General features: G+C 38.9%; 1 protein-coding gene across 6 annotated transcripts in view; it reads left to right on the top strand.

Annotated features, from left to right (window-relative positions):
* GRB10 (growth factor receptor bound protein 10) overlaps window positions 1-20,030 on the top strand; it is a 150,588-nt gene extending 130,558 nt beyond the window's left edge. For 5 of the 6 annotated variants that reach the window (XM_040548522.1, XM_040548517.1, XM_040548518.1 and 2 more), the window contains 10 exons: window positions 912-986; window positions 4,575-4,712; window positions 5,332-5,442; window positions 7,143-7,241; window positions 10,515-10,592; window positions 11,251-11,367; window positions 12,252-12,318; window positions 13,332-13,419; window positions 16,028-16,121; window positions 16,890-20,030. In XM_040548522.1, coding sequence (XP_040404456.1) covers window positions 912-986; window positions 4,575-4,712; window positions 5,332-5,442; window positions 7,143-7,241; window positions 10,515-10,592; window positions 11,251-11,367; window positions 12,252-12,318; window positions 13,332-13,419; window positions 16,028-16,121; window positions 16,890-17,036 — 1,014 coding nt within the window. In that variant the 3' untranslated portion in view covers window positions 17,037-20,030. The remainder of the gene's footprint in view (window positions 1-911; window positions 987-4,574; window positions 4,713-5,331; window positions 5,443-7,142; window positions 7,242-10,514; window positions 10,593-11,250; window positions 11,368-12,251; window positions 12,319-13,331; window positions 13,420-16,027; window positions 16,122-16,889) is intronic. The other variant, XM_040548521.1, reaches the window with a different exon arrangement.
* The last annotated feature ends 1,208 nt before the right edge of the window (window positions 20,031-21,238 follow it).

Raw genomic sequence — 21,238 nt, 5'->3', positions numbered from 1 at the left:
TTATTGCACATGTCCTTTTAAAGTTTTTAGTATTTCGTTTCCTATAACATGTAGCTGACTGATCATTACAAGAAAAAATACCGGGCTCTGTTATATGTTGCCCTGAAATAACAACATATAGCAGTAGATTTTGCAAAGGACAGATTGAAGGGTTTGAAGTCCCGAGTATAAACTGACTGTTGAACAACCAAATGAAAGCATCAACAGTCACACATGAGCTCTTTCTCATAATTAAAGGCTGTGAATGGCAATTCATGGGGAGCGTTCTGATGGAACTGAGCGGGTTTGAGGTTCAGGCAGATGCAGCACTGAAGAACTGTATTTTGGATAAAAGGAGAGTACAATCAAAGGTAAAAGTGATTGCTGGAGATCCTGCGGCATCCCCACCTGAGATTTCTTTTAATGCTTTTTCATCCTGTTTACCCCTCTGTGAGGGGTTATTTCTCCTGCTCTGTGTCTTCCACATGGCAAGTAGAGTTACCAAGAGTTTGTTCACCAAACAGCCTTCCTGGAGGGGGAGGGAAACCCAGAAATTTGGTGGCAGAATGTGCAACTGACCGCCCGACCTGCAGGATCATTCTTCTTCTCCTTCCCTGGAAAGTAAAGGCTGTTAGAAATCAAAAAAAGCCCTTAGGAGAAGAGGAAGCATTGAGAAAATGAACTTATGAAATACTGTTTACCTGATACTTAAAAATCCAAATTCTGCCTCATGGTTTACGGCTTTTGTTGAGCAGAAGGAAAGGAAGAATTTCACCTGAAAGCTCTAGTGTTATTTTGTTTAAAAGGGAATCTCCAAATTGATTTAAGAATGATAATTTCACAAAATTGACTGGAAGAAAATTCCACTGATTCTATATAAAAGTGTTCAGTATATAGCGTGACTTCAACTTGTCTTTTCTTTTTGTCTCTAGAATTTCTTTCCAGAGCAAATGGTTGCCTGGTGCCAGCAAACAAATGGCAGTATTCCACAGTCACAGCTTTTGCAGGTACTGTAAGTTATCTGTATGCACAAGGTTTTGGAACCAGAGGGGAGAGGTTGAGGGGAAGGAAGGGAGAATTCAACGGTCTGGAAATAGCCAATTGGAGAAAGACCAGTGTAGTTAGTTAGCATATGTTACTAACGATGAAAATATCTGACAGAGGTCTAACCCAGGGGCACTGAGGTATAAGTTACAAACAGGAAGTGTTCGTAGCTATATTCATACATATTTGTTCTATTATTATTCAGCTTTCTCAGGTAACCGCTCTACAGGAAGCCAGAGGCAGCCACCTCTGTGTAATGCTGTCTTGTCCACTTAAAGACACAAAAGGACTTTCTTTCTCACCTTCTCTAGTGTTTTTGTGCTAGTGGCTGTAATCCCCTTTGCTGACTTCTTTCATTAGTTCAGGTAGAGGTCCTAGTTTGTGCTACAGACACAAGTCTGACATGCCAGGTATTTTTTTGAAGTAAATGAAGTAAGTGCAGGTAGTTACAGAAATCTAGATGTAGTATTTGTTTCCCGAGTAAATGCTTAAAGCTCCCCGGGTTAAATTGCAGGTGTGTGTACTTTATGTATGTGTGTTGGTAGAGTTGTGTAATCTGTGTGGCAGCGGCACGTGCCTGAGTTAATACTGACGTTTTGATGCTACTGTACAGTTCCTTGCTTGCTCATGAAGGAGCTGTGGTGCAGTCAGCTGACCTCTAAGGATGGTGCTGCAGGGTTGCCTCCCTGGCCAGTATCTCATCCACTTAAACCTTAAATTTAAGCATGCCAATCTAAAACCCATCATCTAAATCTTTTTCACCTTAGTCATTTGCTCAGCTCACAGGTGTGTTGAGGCCAAATTAAAACACATTGTTTGTTCAGTGCTCTATTAAGAGTATAATACAGTGATACCTGGAAGACAGTACCATGAATTAACACAGGAAAAATATAAAGCAGAAAGTACAAACATATGAAGAAAGTACAAATACAAATAACAGATTTTAGCTTGATTTCTATAATTTTGCATATTTGCAAATACTCACTGACTATCTGTTTAAATAAAACAAGTTTCTACTGACTATTGAACTAGTGCATTCACTTTGACCTGCAACCACTTCGGAATCTATTAAATACTGGCCCCAGGTTCACCAAAAAGAGTTTAAACTATTTGCATGCACTTTCAGTTGGGAAACAAAAATCAAACCAGTTCCTGGAATTAAAAATGAAAGTCACATGCAACGAAGTTAAATGCCCTTGGTCAACTTTGCACTCGCACTTCCCTAATTAGGACCCTGCTTTTCATGGCACGTTAAATACTTATAGAGCAGGAACTTCTCCCTCATACTGCCACGCAAGTACTTCATGGGCTACTTACTCGGTCTGGACGATCTGCAGGGAAGTGGGCCAGACAGAGAGAAAGCACTCGGAATGGGCAAGCACTCTTTCCATTGCTTTATCTAAAATCTTGTGGTAATCAGGAACCCAAAGTGGTACGAACAGACATTTCCACAGGCTGGTAGGACTAGAGGTCCCTTGGACCCTTTTTCCAGCAGTGTAAGCGGAGAATCAAGTTTGCTTGTTACACAAGAAGCATGACTCCATGAAAGAGCAAGATGTTTCTGAAGAGGAAAAAATTTGGAACATAGTGCAACTTAGTCAGTAGAGAAAGGAAAACCATACAGCATTGTGAAATACAAGAGTTTGCTTCTGGGAAGGTTCAGTTAGGTACAGTCCTGAAAAAGCGTGACTCATGGAGGTTAACAGTGCGAGAGAGTTGGGTAAAGAGGATGGATACATTCTCTTTCGTTTGCTGTATAACTGTAAATATCAATCTTACTTAAAGCATTTATATTAAGTACCCTTTTCTTTTTAAAAACCATACAACTATTTTTTCATAATTTCAGTGACAGTTGTAATTTGTTGAAGGTAAACTTCCTGCAATCTAGTAGTCATTAAGCATGTTGCATCTGAGGCTACCTCAGACATGGAGTGAGTGCACTGGTTTTTTAATTACACAGGAAATAGGAAAGGACATTAAACATCATGTCAAATATGTACTGCATTGAAAGCTATTACTTCTAGTCTTAACAACAGCATTAACGATGGTGGCATCTGTTTTCTCTAGTGTCAGTCTTGCTCAGATATGCAAAAAGCTTGCATCTTAGTTTACTGTTGGTTGAACTGGACTATAGTTTATCTGTCTCTCTAGAGAGAATATTTTCTCCCTTTGTCTCTTCCTTTCACAGTTAAGAAGTAGGTTTGTAGTACAAATAGCAGGAAGACTAACTATTCTTTTCCAGCCCGTTAGGTAAGATGTTGGGGGAAGAGTGGAAAACAATTAGGTTTTGATGCAACTATGAATTCTAACAAAGGGCATTGGGGTTTGGTTTTGTTTTCTTTGAGGATTGTCCACCAAATAATATAACTTCCAAAATTTCAGAGGCATCTAGGCCAACTAGGCTTATGGATTTTTCTTCCTGTTATTTGAATTTATTAAGATTTTGGTATTTAACCTATTTACTAAGCCCTCTGTCATTTAAAAATCTAGCCCACTGCAGTAAGGGACCAATCCATCAGCTGGCTAACCATAGTTATTACTTCCTTCCTTTGACGTATTGCAAATCAAATGATTCCATATGTGATCCGTCTAATTATGTCAAGAACTTAACTTACATACTTCTGGATCTGGAAGCGTAGTATAATTGCTGACATTTATTTTACTGCTCCAAGTTTCTGTTTGAGTTAAATACTCTGTTGTCTGTCATACATCTTGTCCTGGGACAGGTGCATGTGTACTGTATGGGACTTTGGTGTGGGAAATCCTGCAGTAGGCTGTTCCCATTCTAAAACTTCTGGATAAAGTTGCAGATTTTGGCCAATGCTTCCAATTTAGACTAGTTGGCAGAATTGTTGTGGCGAGGCATTGTTTTCTTCAAAGAATTAATAAGCTTACTTTGTGTGCCTTCGGACCAAATACAAGTAGAATGGGGATACAGATAAATGGTTAGCCTTTTGGAGATGTAAGTATCCACACAGAAAACAGGAAAATGTCAGTGCATGAACTTGAACTTATTGTTTTTACAGCACTAGAGAGATGTACACTGGAATAAATAGAGGAATTCTGCCTGAGAAACACCCTATTTAAGGCTCCTGTTTCACATCTGTATTCAAACCAACCTGCCTGCGGCTGCCACTGAAGGGCTGCTGTCCTGTGCTCCTGGCTGTGCAGTTGAATTACCTCCCCTCAAAAGTGTGCGGAGGCTGGATATCTCGGCATACTTCATTTATCTGTCAGGACATTAACAATTCTACTTGGGTTGGGGACAGTTTGAACAGTAGCTCAGCTGGTTTTGCGTCATTAAAATTGCTAGTTGTGACACCAGGGAGGTGGCAGGAAGAGTTAGCCAGACAGATGTGAGGGGAGGAGAAGGAATATGCATTGTGGTTGTAAATCAGTTTAAACACATAGGTCATTTTAAGCATAATGTGAAACCGTGGCCAAAGTCTGTGAAGTGACTTGCCATTTGCTTCTCTTTTCTGCAAATACAGTGCCAATTTTATGATAAATGTGTAGGACACAATCATCACTTACGTTTTCCTCTCCAACAGAACTTTTTAAACTCCAGTAGCTGCCCTGAAATACAAGGTTTCTTGCATGTGAAAGAGCTGGGTAGAAAATCATGGAAGAAATTGTATGTGTGTTTGAGGAGATCAGGACTTTATTGCTCTACAAAAGGAACTTCAAAGGTAAGATTAAAAAAGAAGTTGCACATTACTAGCATGAGAAAGGATTTTCTTCTTTTACAGTGTTTTTTTTTTTTTTCTTTTAAATATCTGCACAAAGTGTTCCCCCTTTTTATTGCATAGGAAAGGATAAGCAAGCCATGATCGAATGAAAACAAGTCCTGGGCTCTCAGTGCATGACAATAGCTTTATAATATTGTTATATAATAAAATCATACTAGCCAGACAACAGAACTGTCGTTGCTGAAGTCACCTTAACAAGGTTAGCAAGAGAAATCATACTCTCTAAACATGTTGTTCATGAATTTATTTTAAATGATACTTTAAACAACGTTTTGCATTATCTAATTTTCAGATTTCCCAGAAGCAATCAAATAGGTTATGCCATTTCCAATTCAATGTGTTTGAATAAGTAGTTTGTCAGCTTCCCGTATAAAACGCCTTCGGATAGGAGGCTGATAGTTGAGAGCCGATGTGCAATGTCCACTTCAGGCTGTCTGAGAGGAGCAGAGCGTTCATACACTGCCCTCTGTTGGATGTTGGTCTTTAGAGACTGCAAATCTTGCAGCAAGGTGTTCCAGAAGCTTATTCTTACATGTACTGTATCACGTTACTTCCGCAGGAGCCAAGACATTTGCAATTGTTGGCTGACCTAGAAGACAGCAATATCTTCTCGTTGATAGCAGGCAAGAAGTTGTACAATGCACCTGCAGAGTATGGATTTTGTATAAAGGTAAATCTTCTTGTGAAGTTCTTCCAGAGTGCAGGATGATGTTGGTAGCTCAGACCCAGCCCAGCTCAATGGGATTTGTGTGTAAAACTCTGCAAGTATTTCTGTCAGGAAGACCTGATCTTTAAAGTCTTTCATTTGGCAGGCATGTCCTGTGAATCTTGCCATCATTTTATGTGACACTTTTAACACATTGTCTGGTGCTTCTTTGGATTGGGAAGTTTCTGTGCAGGATCAGCTCAGTGCAGAAGCATGGTGTGCCTGTCAGATGGCCTTGGTTCACCTCACAGATGAAATCTTTTTTTCCTAGTACTCTGACTGAACAGCAAAGTTTCTGTGGCCAGTGAGCACCAAAATTATATAGCAACAAGGATCGAGCTCTGATCAGGTGTAATTGTACCATTATTATGGGCCAGAGGTTTGCATTTATTTAAAATAGAAGATTGCCTTAGAAAATGGAAGTAAGAATAAGCAGTTGCCTTTGAGGATTTAAAGAACTGTTGTGCTGATGGATAGGATTGCGTTTTTTGCAAGAACAAACAGATCAGGTAGGAGTCTGGATTTTTAGCGTTGGGGTTATTATCAGTACTGCCTCCCTTACAGGTACACTTTCCCTAGCATTTGCATATACTCGCACAGCTTACTCCTATAGAGGAAGAAGAGTAAGGCGTGGCAGAGTGAGCTATCTTTTTCCTGATTAGATTGCATCCATAGTTGTCCCTTTTATGTACTACCACTGATGAGTCAGTAAAAAATCCTTCAAAGCTCCATCTCATTTTCTGACAAGCAATTAAGGCCGTGAGCTGGTGTTACGAAGAAATGAAGTAGCCACCTTCCTAGCAGCTGCTTCAGAACTAGACAATATGGGTTTGTCTCACAGTAGAGACTGGCTGCAGGGACAGATCCTGAACTGGTGACGGCAGACATTTGGGAAAGCACCCAGCAGGAAGAGCCCAATCGCTCTCTCTGCAGTACGGCATCATGGCAATGTAGGTGTTTCTTGGCTGTTCTGGACAAAGGCTGTATTTCCCTACAGATACTGGCCACTCATGTATGGTCAGCTTCAGGAGCGATTCCTCTCCCTCACCAGCAGCAGCTGAGTGTGTTAGGTTGGAAAGTTGAGAGAGACTGGCCTATGGTGCTCACAGCATGGAGGACCACGTGTAGATGGTTTGAGTAGTGCTGGGGAGCTACGTAGAAATCTCAACATGAACAGCAGGAAAAACTGCAGGAGATTTTCCAGAGACGGTAATGACTGTAGGGGGAAATGATAAAATGGTAGAACAAAAAGAGGGTATGGAAGGGAGGGATCTGATTCTGTGAGGCTTCAGTGTGGCTTAGGATCAGTTACTGAAGCTTTGGATCTCCAGCTTGCAACTGGGGCTAATAAAAGTTCTTACAGTTTAAAAAAGAAAATGCACACACCTTGGTTCTGGTTTTGAAATGGCCTGAATGCCTTGTTCCTACAAACTGCAAGAATTCCAGAGTGTTTTAGAGCACTGAAGTTTATCTTACTGGATCAATCAGAGAAAGTGATTTCTTTCAAAACATGTTCAGCTTACTTTGAGCTTTAATTCAGGGTGATACGAGCTTTCTCTGACCAGTTCTTAGATGAATACTGTAGCTGCTTTTACTCTACAGGAGATTTTCATTGTTTTTGGTTTTCTACTGAATGTAGCTGAATTCCTTCTAATGCTTTATAGCCCAACAGAGTAAGAAATGAAACAAAGGAACTGAGGTTGTTGTGTGCTGAAGATGAGCAAAGCAGGACGTGCTGGATGACTGCCTTTCGACTCCTCAAGGTATCAAATTTATTGTATGAATAGAGCTACACCTGTTGTTAAGTTGCAGTTGTCACTTTGTTCGTCAGAAAATACCTGTATGTTCTTAAGCATCATCTACCTCCAAAACAACAGGGACAAGAGCAAAATGCCAGATAGACCTGTTCCTCCTAAGCTTTCAAGCACAGCACTGAGATGAATCCCTTGCACATATGAATCAAGTATACTTCCAGTTTTTGAGCCAAATTTATGATATGTAAATGAATTGACAAAATTGCTTAACAAGGTATTTGCAAGTGTCATAAAGAAAACATTTTGGTAATAGGAAGAGAACATCTCAACTAGAGCAGAGTGCTATCCACAGCCTTTGCATTTTTTTCAGTTTTCTGAAGGTTCAAAAACAAGTTCAAAACAAATAACAAAAATAAGCCATTCTGTCTCTGGGTGAAAGTTATTCGTATCTTAGAGCAAAGAATGAAATTCCTTGATAATATGGAAGGACGCTTCATAAGATTTTTGAAACAAAATCATCTTAGGAAGAACTGAGGAGAAAGTTGATTATTTGTGCTCTTTGAAGCAGCTAACTTCCTGATCTTCGTAGGAAAATATGCAGAAGGTGTTTTTTTTTTTTTCTTTTTTTTTTGTCTATCCCTGAAGATGCTGCTTTGAAAAACTATCGCTTTCTTCTTCCTACCTTGCTAAATCCTCCCTCATATTAAAGGGAATATAAAAAAATACAATAAATGAAATACGGACACATGCTCTCTCATGTGTTACCCATGAAAATCTCACTTCTCTTCCATGCAGTTATCCTGCTCTCTACTATTCTGTGTCAGTCTAACGTAGAAAATATAATAAAAAAATACAGGCATGTACGAACTGGTACTGCGGTACCCAGCATTAGATACACATCCACCAAAATAGGAATGAAAACCTTGAGCTCAGCCAACTTTGGCTCTCTCTATAGTAAACACATAATCCCAGACCCTTGGAAAGGGCCGGCCAAAAAATCCCTTTACTGTATGTCAGGGAGCAGGGCCAGCCCCAGGCACTGTGGCGGGGATGAGGCCAGGATGTGGCCCTGCTAGGACACCGTGTCCTGCTGGGGACTGCTGTGTGCCAGGCTGTGCCCAAGATGGGACGTGTCATCATGAGCACAGCCAGCAAGCCACTGGGATGGGGGCGCAGCTTTGAGGTTATGTCTGGATGTGTCTTGAGGCCAGTGTGGGCTCCGTCTGCTTGGTCTGTCTCTCCCAAATGACTGCAGTTGCCTTTCCTGCCTAAGCAGCAGGTCACATCAGCAGCCGTTGTGCCCTGCTCCACTCCTGACCTCTCCAGCACAATGCCCTCCTTCCCACTGGTGTTGCAGGACCACCTGCTGCTGAGGGTGCATTCCTGCACTGTGACCCGGGCACTGAGGGGAGTGGGTGCCTCAAAACAAGTGCGAGGTTTCGTCGCTTCCTGCTCCAGGTGTGGCATCGACTAGGAAGAGCTCCAGAGACTGACAGTGTTGCATGAACATCTTTTATTCCCCACCCATGCTCCTTTCAAAACTTGGTCTTGTTAGTCCAGTCTCAAGATGTGACAAATCTTTGTTACAATTATCTGTTCCTCTCCTTGGGTAGACTATCTTGCAAAGCTGTGTAAATATAGGGAAAACAAGTTAGACTTGTAGGCCTGCAGGTATGAAAACACAACTTTTCGGTCTGCTGCCTTTTCTCCATTTACCTTGAGTGGTCATCTTCCGAACCAGCGTAAATCTCTTTGAATGATCTCCAAATATTGCCTCATTTGTTAATTGTAAGAGGTTCTTTATAAATTGCAGTACATAAATTCCTATTTTTAAGTTATTACAAAAGAATGTGTACCAGTCATAGGTATTTCAGGTATAGGCCAGGATGCAAGAAACAGTTTCAGGTACAAAATGGATATTTGATTTCTGCAAAGTTGATACTTCTGTTGGCCTCGATACTTACTTCCAGTTGATACTTACTTCCAGTTGATACTTCTGGATCTTCAGTGTATTGACCTGACTTGGCTCAAATTTAACATACTGTAACAATATAGTAAGAATTTTATTCTCCAGTCACTTCCAAATGCTTCTTCACAGATGTCTTTTTTTCTGATTTGCATGGAATTTTGTATTGTGGGGAAACTGGTCAAACAGAGGATCAACTAATTGTAGTGAATTGTGCCTTGAAGATATCATTGTTCTAAAGAAATGATGCATTTAGTTACACAGATAAGCGTGCACTAGTCAAGGTACTAATCCTGAATGGCAAGGAAGAACCTCCCCCAGTGTACGGAATTAGTTATTCATACCAGACAGGTGGAACATGCATCTTGCATGTTCAGAAATCTTTCTTTGCAGCGCTACCTGTGGCAAGAACAGTGCTTTATGGCAGTATGTTTCTGTATGCTGGCATCTAACTGGCACCCTTAGGCACTTAACACTAGGAAAAGAAAAGGTTTTGTTTTTAAGGAGCACTGAAAGATGATTAAAGGTGTGTAGTCAGGGAAAAATTAAGGCTGTGCCTCAAGGCTGTGGCCATGACCCTCCTTTTTATTTACCTACAGGTTTAGGTTTACATAGTCATATACTATTACCTTGTTTACAATACTGGGTATTTCACTTAGGGCATTTGGTAAGAGCGGTGTTGATATACTTCAGCACCGTGCCTCTTGGGAAGGCATTCAGTAGGTGTTTTCCTACCATCCTAGCTACTAGTGTTTCTAAAATTTATCTTGCTTAAGGAGGAGCATGACTGTTATTTGTTCACTGTATAAGGATGGGAAAAATACCAAAAGTGTTACTACCTGCTGAAATGTATTAAAACAGCTAGTGAATTAGAAAGCTTCCTATCTTATATCATTATGAAAACTGACTTCATCTTTGTATTATCTTGTACAGAACTTCTAATGCAGATTTTTTTTAAGTTCACATTATTAGAGGGTAAAAAGAAGAGGAGTTAGTATCTTTATTTGTACCTTGAGTAAAAGCTTGTATTGTGTAAGGATTACATGTTGACAGTTGAGAGTGCCAGAAATGAGCTGTGTATTTTGCTCAGGCTTGTAAAAGTGCTGTCTCTTAAATAAAGGTTTTGTGCATATTTACTGCTCTATTGCCACCTGCCAATCACCATGACTCAATGCAAATTGCTTTGGGACAGCTTCAGATCATGAAAATAAACCGAGAGCACCTTGCTCTGATGTAAGTGGTGTTATGGAATCGCTACAGATTTTTTACCTAGGGTATACCTTTGAATAACAGTTTATTTGCATTTCTGTTGGCAGTATGGAATGCTACTCTATCAGAATTACAGAATTCCGCAGCAGAGAAAAGCCATGCTTCCACACTTTGCCACTCCAGTAGTAAGTAATGAACTTTGCTTCATTAATGTATACTGTTTGAAAAGATGTGTTTGCTCTTGCATTTTAAAAGTGGAAAATTTTACACTAAGAAATGTAAATTCAGCATTATGTAGCAAATCAATGTAAAGTTCACGTTCTGTCTAAGTACAGTTTATGTATCTGGCTCTCCACTTATCTTAGGCTTACATTATCCACATGATTGAAAAATCTTGGATATGCCAGGCACTTTGAGATGTACAGCACAGAGACATCTGGCTGTCCCTGCAGAAGCCAGCTTAGGTCTGGCAAAACTCACTCTTAAATCTCATGAAATGTGTTGGGCCAAAAACTGACTGTTAGCTATCTAAAACTGAAGATTCTATATTTGGATCCCAACTGGCCCTGAAAATGACTGGAGTATAGTAATAGGGCAAGTGGGCAACTTTATTCTCAGACTTTGGATCCTCTCCCTCCCCTGCCTAAAAAGAAAAGCCATATATTTTGTGTCTGTGAATGTTTTTCAAGGAAAAAAAAAAAAAAAAAAAAGAATAGCTGTTTTCCATGCTGTGAAAGGATAGCTTTGGAAAGTCTTCTGAAACCGAAACATTTTGAAATGAAACTCTCTCAAGTTGGTTTTTTCTTTCCCTGTTTTTTGAAACAAGTGAAAATTCCTTTTCAGAGAAGTGTATCTGAAAACTCACTAGTAGCAATGGATTTTTCGGGGCAAATAGGAAGAGTTATTGAAAATCCTGCTGAAGCACAGAGTGCAGCCTTGGAAGAAGGACATGCTTGGAGGGTAGCTATCTTCTCTTCTTTTCTATTTTTGTAATCAGTAAGTGTCTGTTGAGAGCCAAAACACAGAGTGTGCTATGATACTAGTGCAGTGCTGGTCACAGTATAGCTTAGCTCCGACCTGAAACAATCACACTGCAAGCATGCAGATCTGAAAGTCAATATCCATCTTTAGCAAAACTGTCACATTCACAACAACCTTCTACCACTGCTTCTCTGTCCCCCTAGTGTCCAGAGGAAAGTTGAGGGGGAAAGCAGACCCACCAGAACTTTACTGCCAGTTTGCAAAACCAGTCTCTGAGGAGGAATATGTCAAATTAAATGCTTCCCCACATGGAAGAGGCTGGGGCTCTGACTAATGGCTTGCTCCCAGTAAGTTTAATTGCAGAATATACAAGAGGCAGGACCTCTTGCAATGAAAACTGATGTAACTTGTTTATAGTGTCTTGTGGACAGACAGCTGCAGTACAAGTTTTCCCACATGCTCGTCTCTTAGGGAATAGGAGTCATCACTGAAGCACTAGCTAGTGCTTTATGTACGGGAGGGAAATACTGCTTGATTTACCAAGTGCCTGGTGTTTTGCCTGAGCAGAAACATGTCAGACTTTTCTTTTTTTTCTGTCATTTTTTCTTTCTTTTTCTTTCTTTTTTTTCTTTTTTTTTTTTTAAGATACTGAGCTTTCATCATTAACATCTGGCTCGTGTTTTAAGCCAACTGAACTGAGCTGCTGCTTGTAGATTAGCCCCCTTCAAAGTTCTTTTTCTCATCCTTGCATTAAACTTGCCCAGCCCCCAGTTTCCTGTAAATTAAATCTGTATTGCATGTGCACTAATTCTCTTCTGTTGAGGTTTTAGCGTGGATTTAACGTTAATTAATTTTCTCTATAGAAACGTAGCACAAGAATGAACATCTTGGGTAGCCAAAGTCCACTCCATCCTTCCACACTGAGTACAGGTAAATTCTGCTGTTTTGTAAGCATAGTGTAAGAGGCCTTTGTGGGTAAATAAAAGATAATTTCAAATGAAGACAGAGTGCAGCTGTGTAGTATTAATGCCTTGATATGAAATACTATGTTTTATGTTTATCAGTACCTTCTATGTCGTTAGCATGCCTATGCATATAGACATACTAGAAGGAACTTATTTTCCTTTGAAGGCATGCTCAAGCTTTTCTTAAATTTTAGTCTTTTGAAACCTAGATTTGATGAAAATTGAGACTACATAAATGTTTCCATTAAAGAAATACAGAATTCAGTTCTTCATTTTAGACAAGGGAAGCCAGTGAGTGATCTGCTAATCTTTAAATGTTAAAAACAAGAGTCTTCAAAGTAGCATTAATTCCATAATAATTGAGTAATGTACAGTACAGACACCTGTAAGCTCTGAGCACCTCTGACATTGTAAGTTTAATAGAGTAATAGGAAATTGCATATTAATATCCTGGAATTCTTAAGAGGCAACACAGGTATTCTGTGTTTTTGTTCTGTTGAATAAAACTTAAAAATACCATTTGAAAATCAATAAAACAATAAACATAAAAATATTTGAGGTTAACTCCACTCATGAATGCACAAGCTGAAGTACTTGTCATGCTTCTAGAGTTAAAGAGAGTTGGTTCTAACTAGTTAGCTCATACATTATGTTTTAAGAGTTGTTTAGACCCAACATTGTCAAGATACTGTGAAAGGGCAATGTTGTGAGACATTTCTCTCATTAACCTAATCATACGTCTGCAAATCATAAAATACATGGAGATAATGCCTGTGTACTTGGAATATCAAGTATATGCAACAGCTGGTTCATTTTTTCATATTGATTCATTTTTTTATATTGATGGATTAAAGATATTTCACATTCTGCAACAAAACTATACCCACTTTTAAAATGTTTAAATAAATATTGTGTGGAAGAAACTGGTACACGTTACTGTTTTTAACCATTCTCTCTTTTCCCTCTTTTCACCTCCAGTTATTCATAGGACGCAGCATTGGTTTCACGGCAGAATCTCTAGAGAAGAATCTCACAGGATTATTAAGCAGCAAGGGCTTGTAGATGGGTAGGTATTCCTGTTATTTAGTATTTATGATTTCAATGGTAAGCACTATAAACAAGAACACAACTTCTGCTGTAAGGGTTTACAGGTTTGTGAGCACTAATGAGTAACCTGATTCTTGAGCAGTCCCATTATAACCTGCCTGGATTTCAAAAAGACTGGAGGATGTGTTTGTAGGAGTGGGTTCTAGCTCTTAACCTAGAAAGTAAAATATTAGGAATACGCTTAATTTTTTCAATTTTTAGGGAACCTGAGAATGTTAGAATTTGAAAATAAACTACCGTAATCTGCATTGAGGAAATATTTTGGGGGCAAAGCTATACCTAGACATTTGCACACAAACTTATAATCAACTATTTGTACTCGTTTGCATATATCAGAGCAGTTAATGGCAATTTCTCAATATTCATTTCTGTTTTAGAGGGATTAAAATAAACTACTTGTTGTTCCATTATATAAGTATATAAGATATAAGTATTTTCTGAGAATTCATCTTTCAGTTATTTGTAAGTAGTTATGGTTATTCTAGGGAAAATCCTTAAACTACATTCAATAATTCATTACTTGTAGGATGGGAAGAACGTGGTTGCCTTCAGTTCATGAGTTTCACTGCTGCCAGGGTTAAGGTAGAAACTTCCATGTTGTCTTCTCAGAAGACAAACCTCTCCACAGCATTTTCTGATTCAGGAGCATCACTAATCTTTTTGATTGGTAGCTTGCAAAGAAGGAAACACATTAGACAGAGTGCAAGTGCACATTCATCAAGCAATGGATTTTTATTGTTTTGTATTTTGGCCAGTGTTTCTGGGCTAAAGCTACTGGGACTTGTTTGAGAAATGATTTTAGCTAGCAGGCCAAAGAAAGCAAAAGAGCACAGCTGAAGGGGCACACAGATGATTGGTTGAGTTGCTGGTTCTCTTGTGCTACAGAACTGCTTAACCATCTTGGGCCTGTTTTGACTTGTTGTCTTAGGAATCTAGTAGCCCATCCTTCTGTGGGTTTTCATACAGTCTTTGATGCCTGTGAGACTGTTAAATTTGTACTCCAGCCAGCTTGCTTACTCACTGTGAAAGGCTAAGATCAGTTAGTGTTCAGTTGTAGCGAGGTCCGTCAGTAGCAGCAAAGGAACCACTATTACCCATGTGCTCTGAGCTAAGGATCACAGTTTTCGGGATAGAAGAGTCTTGGCTCTGTTTTCCTGATGTGTGTTCTTGAACAAAAGAAGCTAGAAAGTGAACACTGGGGAGGAAGAAGGGAGTCTTCTGATGGTTTGTGTGAGATGTCCAGTGATGTAAATATGCCGTTGGTGCTTCCATCCTTTGATTGCTTCTGGAAGCTGTTGTTGAGGGTACATCTATATTTGCAGTCCTTGTTTGTGCAGACAGGCTGTTGCTTGCCAAGGAAGTTGTGTAAACACTTGCAGGGTCAGTTGTGCTCAGCTTTGCATTGTGCCCCCAGTTTATGGTACCTTGCATTACCTGCAATAGCTAGATGAAAGATAATTTAGAAATATCTGCATGAGCAGCTGCAATGTCCATAGGGCAGATAAGATCTTTCTCCCTGGGATGAATCCTGATGTGTAGCGTCTTCAGTCCTTTTCCACAGGTCTCGACTTGCTAGGAAGAAAAAGGAATGTTCAAATACCAAGCATGCTCTCCAGCAGTGGCACAGCATGCCCATGTCTTAGCATTGGAGTGATCCTGGTTATGATGGTGCATTTTTGTGGTATTGACATTTCTCTGTTGGTTCTGAAGACCTAGAGTAAGCTTTTGGGTCCATAAAATACAAGCTGTTCTTGCAACTCAGCCTTGGAAGAATGTGTTCCTGGCTTAGTGGTTAGCCATTAAGAGGGCTTGAGGCCTGCCCAACTACTATGCTTGGCCATCTCACAAATCCGCTAGCGATTAGCACTCTGGGCCTTATGCCAAAGGTATATTCTTGTTTCCTGTGGCACAAAGAGGTTTTCCTTCCTCAGTTCATAAATGTTAAAGGAAGGACACATTTTTTGACTGCCTGAAATATCTACTTTTTTTTTCCCCTTCCAAAGTATGGATTTAACCATTTGAGTTAGGACTTCAGTTTTGTGGGTCAACTTAAAAATGACAGTTACATGGTGTATGTTATTGCTAGCTATACTTCCTAAAGTATATTCTTTTCAAATGATGCTGAGGGAAAAATACTGTGACTGTTTTAGAGGAAAATCAGTGTGTGCTTTCCCCATCATGATAATGTGGATGCTACTTAACTTAAGTCATTTTAAGGAAGTATCGAGCTATTTCTGTGGAATTAGAGCCATTTAGCTTAAATGTAATTTTGTCAACACTGAATTTCTGTAAACTGATGCAAGATACTGGAGGGTGGCAACAGATTCTCATGTATTAAAAACCAGAAGCTTGATATATACATACGGGAAGAAATACTGTCATGTATCTTTCACTTTTTCTTCTTCTATTAGTGTTGCATAGTCATGGTATAAAAATGGAAAGCAAATTGCCTGTTAATGCAACTGAAGAAGACTTAGGCAATAGTACAAAATAGCTTAGTACTTCTGATTATTTATGAAGAAATGAATTGTGGTATTAATTGTGTACTGAAAAATGTTCTCTCCTAGACTATTTCTTCTCCGGGACAGCCAAAGCAATCCAAAGGCATTTGTACTTACACTATGCCATCATCAAAAAATAAAGCATTTTCAAATTCTGCCGGTAAGTAAATAATTTTTTAAACTGATCATTAAAAAAAAGAAATTTCAAATCATAAAGCATTGTCAGTATCTGAAGAGGCCTCCTTTTAATTACTGGTGTAATGAAGAGCATGTTTCCATTAAGGATTAACTTTCTTTAGATTTGTCAAATATGTGAATAAAAATCCATCTTAACATTGCTTAGAAAACTAGTTTAAGTCACTTAGGTACAGAAGTAATACAACATAGCTTATTCTCAGCTGCAGCAACAACAACTACACTTGTCTCTATATCACTTAGGCAAACTTAGAATAACTTACAGAAACTTTAAAAAGTTTTATTTTGGATGTCATCCAATAATGTTGAGCTTAAAATGATGTTATACTGAGATATTGAGAACTATTTGATTTTATCTTGACCAAAAAGAGCAGCAGAAGTTAAGATCATATAGACCTGTTTATTGGTACAAACTCTCTTCTGCTGTGTTGCTTGCTAATTTTGCAAACAGCTATCAACTATTTTTGTGGTATTTTTGTGTTATGTAATGATGCTGTCTCTACAATTTAGAATTACTCAGCCCACCAGCTTTCATTCTTATAAACAAAATATTTCAAGTTGAGTTAAGAGGAGTTCTTTCCTAGCGCTGTGCCTGGTTTCATGCAGAACTCTGGGCACAAGGTTGTTTGTGCAGTGCCCATCATTTATCTCACATCACAGACTGTTACTCATGTTTTTGCCCTGCTTGCATCTTTTCATGTGCTAACTTGAAAAGGACATTTTATTTCCCCAGTGTGAGGATGATGGACAGATATTTTTCAGTCTGGATGATGGGAACACCAAATTCAGTGATCTAATCCAGCTTGTTGAATTCTATCAACTAAACAAAGGAGTCTTGCCCTGCAAACTCAAACACCACTGCATCCGAGTGGCCTTATGACCTCAAATCTGACTCTCACTGAAGACTGGATTTGCTAGAAGAGTAATTGTAAGAGAATGTTGACACTGGGGAATTGGCAGATTTGTAAGTTGGTAAAAATAAATAAAAATATTATGCACCTTGGGACTCTGAAAGGGATGGATTCGACAGGTGTCAACAGACCGAGATTACTGGTTTGTCTAACACCTAAGAGCGGTTGCTGCTGAGTGTCCCAGCATCCCAAAAATGGGGGGAGGGTCTGTAAAACCATTAGTAAATTTGAAACAAAACTGGAAGCTATCTTGGCTGGGCCACTTAACAGGAACAAGTGTGAAGAGAAATCTTTGAAAAGAACTCTTGCCCTGGAATAATCTTGACAATTAAGACTAGTGTGTTTACTTTTTGTATTGATCACTTTTTTTGCACTCCTACTTTGTTTCGGATATTGTATGCAGCCTATATTAGGAGCTGATGTGGCTTTTAAAATTCATGCAGGAGTTGGGTATTAATCTGCACCCTAAGATGTATGGAATGCTTCAGCCTAAAAGGATCTAGAAGAAAATCAAGAAGTGTGTGTGTGTATGTGTGTGCACGCGCGCGTGCGCCTGCCTGTGTCTCAAAACTTCTCTGGAGACCTGAGGTTCGATGATCTGCAGATGTCTTTGAAGAAGCAATGAGGATACAATTCTAAAAGAACATACCACCATATGTATACTCTTAGAACTGTTGACTTGTAGCATTATGGCTGTAGTATGTTGATGGCATATTAGTGGCATCCAGTCATGCAAAGACTGTATTAGATTCTATGCACAAACTTTTATTATTGAAGTGGTGGTTTGTTTTTTACAGCCTTTTGACTGTTTTCCTGAGGAAACTTATTGTTACTAAATAGAATAGGACTGAATGACAATTGTTGAAACCACCATTTTTTGTGAGAAGATTCTTCTGCGGGTAGTCTTAGTATGACAAACAAACAAACAAACAAACAAAAAAAGCAGTGTTTTTAGCTTTATAGCTCCTTGAATTTTCAGACTGTTTCAAAGAGCTCTTTCCACATTGTAAAGCTACAGTGAAACAAAGCTCTCTTGGGGGACAGGGCATAAAAAGAACTATACCCCTTCTGCTTTCTGTAGGGCCATGAAAGTTTACATGGTGAGAAAGAACGTACTGGGAATGGAAGCTCATTTAATTGTGACTGGCATTTGTGAACTAGCTGCTGGCAATATCATCCATCAAGGTAACTGGTAATTCCTGTGTCGTACACACTAATGCACACCAGTACCTACTGCAGACAAGCACGTCTCCTGCTCTGGTGCTGGTTTGTCATCAGAAGTACTTTATTGTTAATGTTTAAATCAATTATTTAATGTTTACACAATAATTCTTTCTGATGATAAATCAGTACTAAAATTAAATGAGTCCCATGTTAATCCTCCAACTGCAAATATTCTTTGAGCAACACGGTCGGTGCAGGAACTGTTACTGGATTAACTTTCCAACACTTCATGCGTTTATCCATAGCGAGAAATACTTCGCCCTGGGAACTTTCAGAACATAGTGCAGAACGGAGCATTCTTGAGATGGTAAATAATTTATGCAGACTAGTTTGCCATCCTTACTGATGTTTGCCACTGGGTTTGAAATCTTAGCCATCTGAAAGGGTAGAGAAGGAAAAAAATTCCACACCTTTAGGTCTTCATGTAGTGTTGAGAATAGCTTAAGACAAACCATAACCTGCCTGAGTCGTCCATATCAGCTTATAACTATGTCAATGGTATAGAAACACTGTATTTTAGTTTACAGAACACATTTAGTATTTTTTTTCCATTTAATGTCTAGATATAAAAATGAAGAAACTTGATTTTGTTTTTAGTAGAAGCCTTTTTTTTTAATTGTACATAGTGAAATGAGTGTTCCTGCTTTCTAGACAATGTATTTTAAAACCTTGAAATTAAGCTAACTTAAGTCTGACTTCACTTTGCATGCTTCTATTTGGCCCCTATTAGGAGAAAAAAGATACTTGTATTGACTACATTACCAGTTTAATAAGACCATTTATGCTGTAGTTTTAAGTTTTTCTGTTTACATAGCTAGTGACGGCCATGCATTTTTCCCAGTAGGCGGATAGTATTTGCAGTGTTTCATATTTATAAAAAAAACAAAAAACTTGCATCTTATTTAAATTGAGAATAAAAGTTTGACTATGAATCATGATTTTTGTATGTAGATGGTTGACTTAGTATTTTGTACTTTTCCCAGCTAAAGTGAGCTGTTTTGAGAAAGTGACCACCTTCAAAGTGGCAACAATCTTACTTAAGCAGATCACTGCTTTGTCTTCTTTCTGCTGGAAAACAGTCAATGCCACCTTAGTTTTCCAACAGATTCAGCTGGCTGCCAGCTCAGAATACCAAGGACTGAAGGACATTTGACTCTTATTTTTGTATTTAAATGACATGAATGTAAAGGGGATGCTCAGGGTTGTTTTGGAGCCTGTTGAATTTTTATCTTTTTGCCTGTGATTTTATTTTCTAAATAAATACTTCATGTAGCAATCTTGAATATGTTGAGAAGGAAAATGCCAAACCATTTTGGTAATGAGGTTACTAGTTAAGTTATGTTACGATAGGTGTTAAAAGTACAAAAAAAACTTTTTATTTGTTAATTAATCTTGAAGAAACACGTGCCTCAGTTTAGATGTTTTGTCTTATCTTTTCTGCACTAAATACCTGACAGTTTGACCAATCAATGCACCTTTCCAGTGGCAAGACTTGCTTATCGTAAATTATATTGTCACAATGCAAGATTTAGTGACTGTAAAATGGAATAAAGTTTAAAGTTTCAGGGAATGCAAAAGGTATTAACTTAAGAGACAAAACCTTTATTCAATATGCTTTGCTTCATACTGTAAATAGCTTTTTGGCTTGTGAACCTAATTGTAATCTTTCAGGTATTTTTGTACAAATAAGGGACTGATATTCTGTTTCTTGTAATTAGAAATAAACGTTAATACAATGCTATTCATTTTACATTGGAATGAATGTCTTCTGTTGGGTGTATCTCTGTACACAGCATATCTCTCGCCTTAATTCTGGGTTATTTGGGGTGAGTTACCATATTAAACATTGTTTAAGAAGAGTTAAAAGGAAAACAGAATCCACGAAATACCTCCATTCCAGCTGCTCTGTCTTATGATTCCTATTAGGACAGTTTGTCCTATATTTGAAGAAGAAGTTGTTCACCTCTTTTGCTTGAGGGAGATTGTGTCGGATATTCTGCTGTGATATTTACGATATTCATTTGGGAAACGTTGCTGGAATCAAATTAGGAAATAGAGCACTAGCATCTTTTGGCTTATAAAACACAACTACAACTCACTGCAAATCTATGCTCTGGATAAAGCACTCCATTGGCATGATAGCTGCTGGATCAGGACACTTCTCAGTGTTATTTGCTCCCATAAGCCTTGTATTCGAGTGGCCCATCAGCACGCGGGTTGAAAAGCACATCTGCACAAAATATGTTTTTGCATAAACTCCTGCCACTCTGCTGGAAAGGAGTTTGGTGGTGGTTCTGCTTATTAGAGTAATAGATGGTTGGAAATGCCTCACTTGCTTGTTGGACACAATCTCTCCTGTTTCTGTTTTGCTAACCCATGGAAGCCAGCAAATGCATTCCACTTGAAGTGTTAGTCATGCTTTGGCTTCAGCATGCAGTGTGACTACACATGAGTTTGTGTTGCACTGGGGTGTGAGTTATATATTAGCAGTATGAAATTCATTCATCAGCACAAGAGTAGTTGTTTTGTTTTTTGATAGTCCCCAAATTTTCTCTATCTGGAGATGCATGTTAAAGCACATAGAGCTCACTATCCTGTTAGCAGCTAAAGAAACTTCATCATTGAGTTGGACGAAGGGGAGTAATTGCCTACAGAAAGGTTTGAAGATGCCTATTCCTCGCTTAGCTAAAGGAAGCTGTGCTAACAGTGAAACTGTCCCCCTCTGCCATCATAAAAAGTCAATATAATTCTACCAAAAAAAAAGGGGGGAGGGGGGGAAGAGCATGGTCAATATGTGTTGCTGAGCCTGCCTAATGGCAGGGCAGCAGCATCTGCATATTTGTCCAAACTGCTCACAACTGTGGCAATTGCACAGTGACCCCTGCAGAGCTGGCCTTAGATGTTCACAGCAGGTACCTGTGCTATCAGAACGTTCACCAGTTCAAAA

Source organism: Cygnus olor, chromosome 2 (genome assembly GCF_009769625.2).
Source record: "Cygnus olor isolate bCygOlo1 chromosome 2, bCygOlo1.pri.v2, whole genome shotgun sequence".
Lineage (NCBI taxonomy): Eukaryota > Metazoa > Chordata > Aves > Anseriformes > Anatidae > Cygnus > Cygnus olor.
The sequence above is the reverse complement of the archived record's forward strand: the minus strand, read 5'-3'. Positions and strand labels throughout refer to the sequence as shown.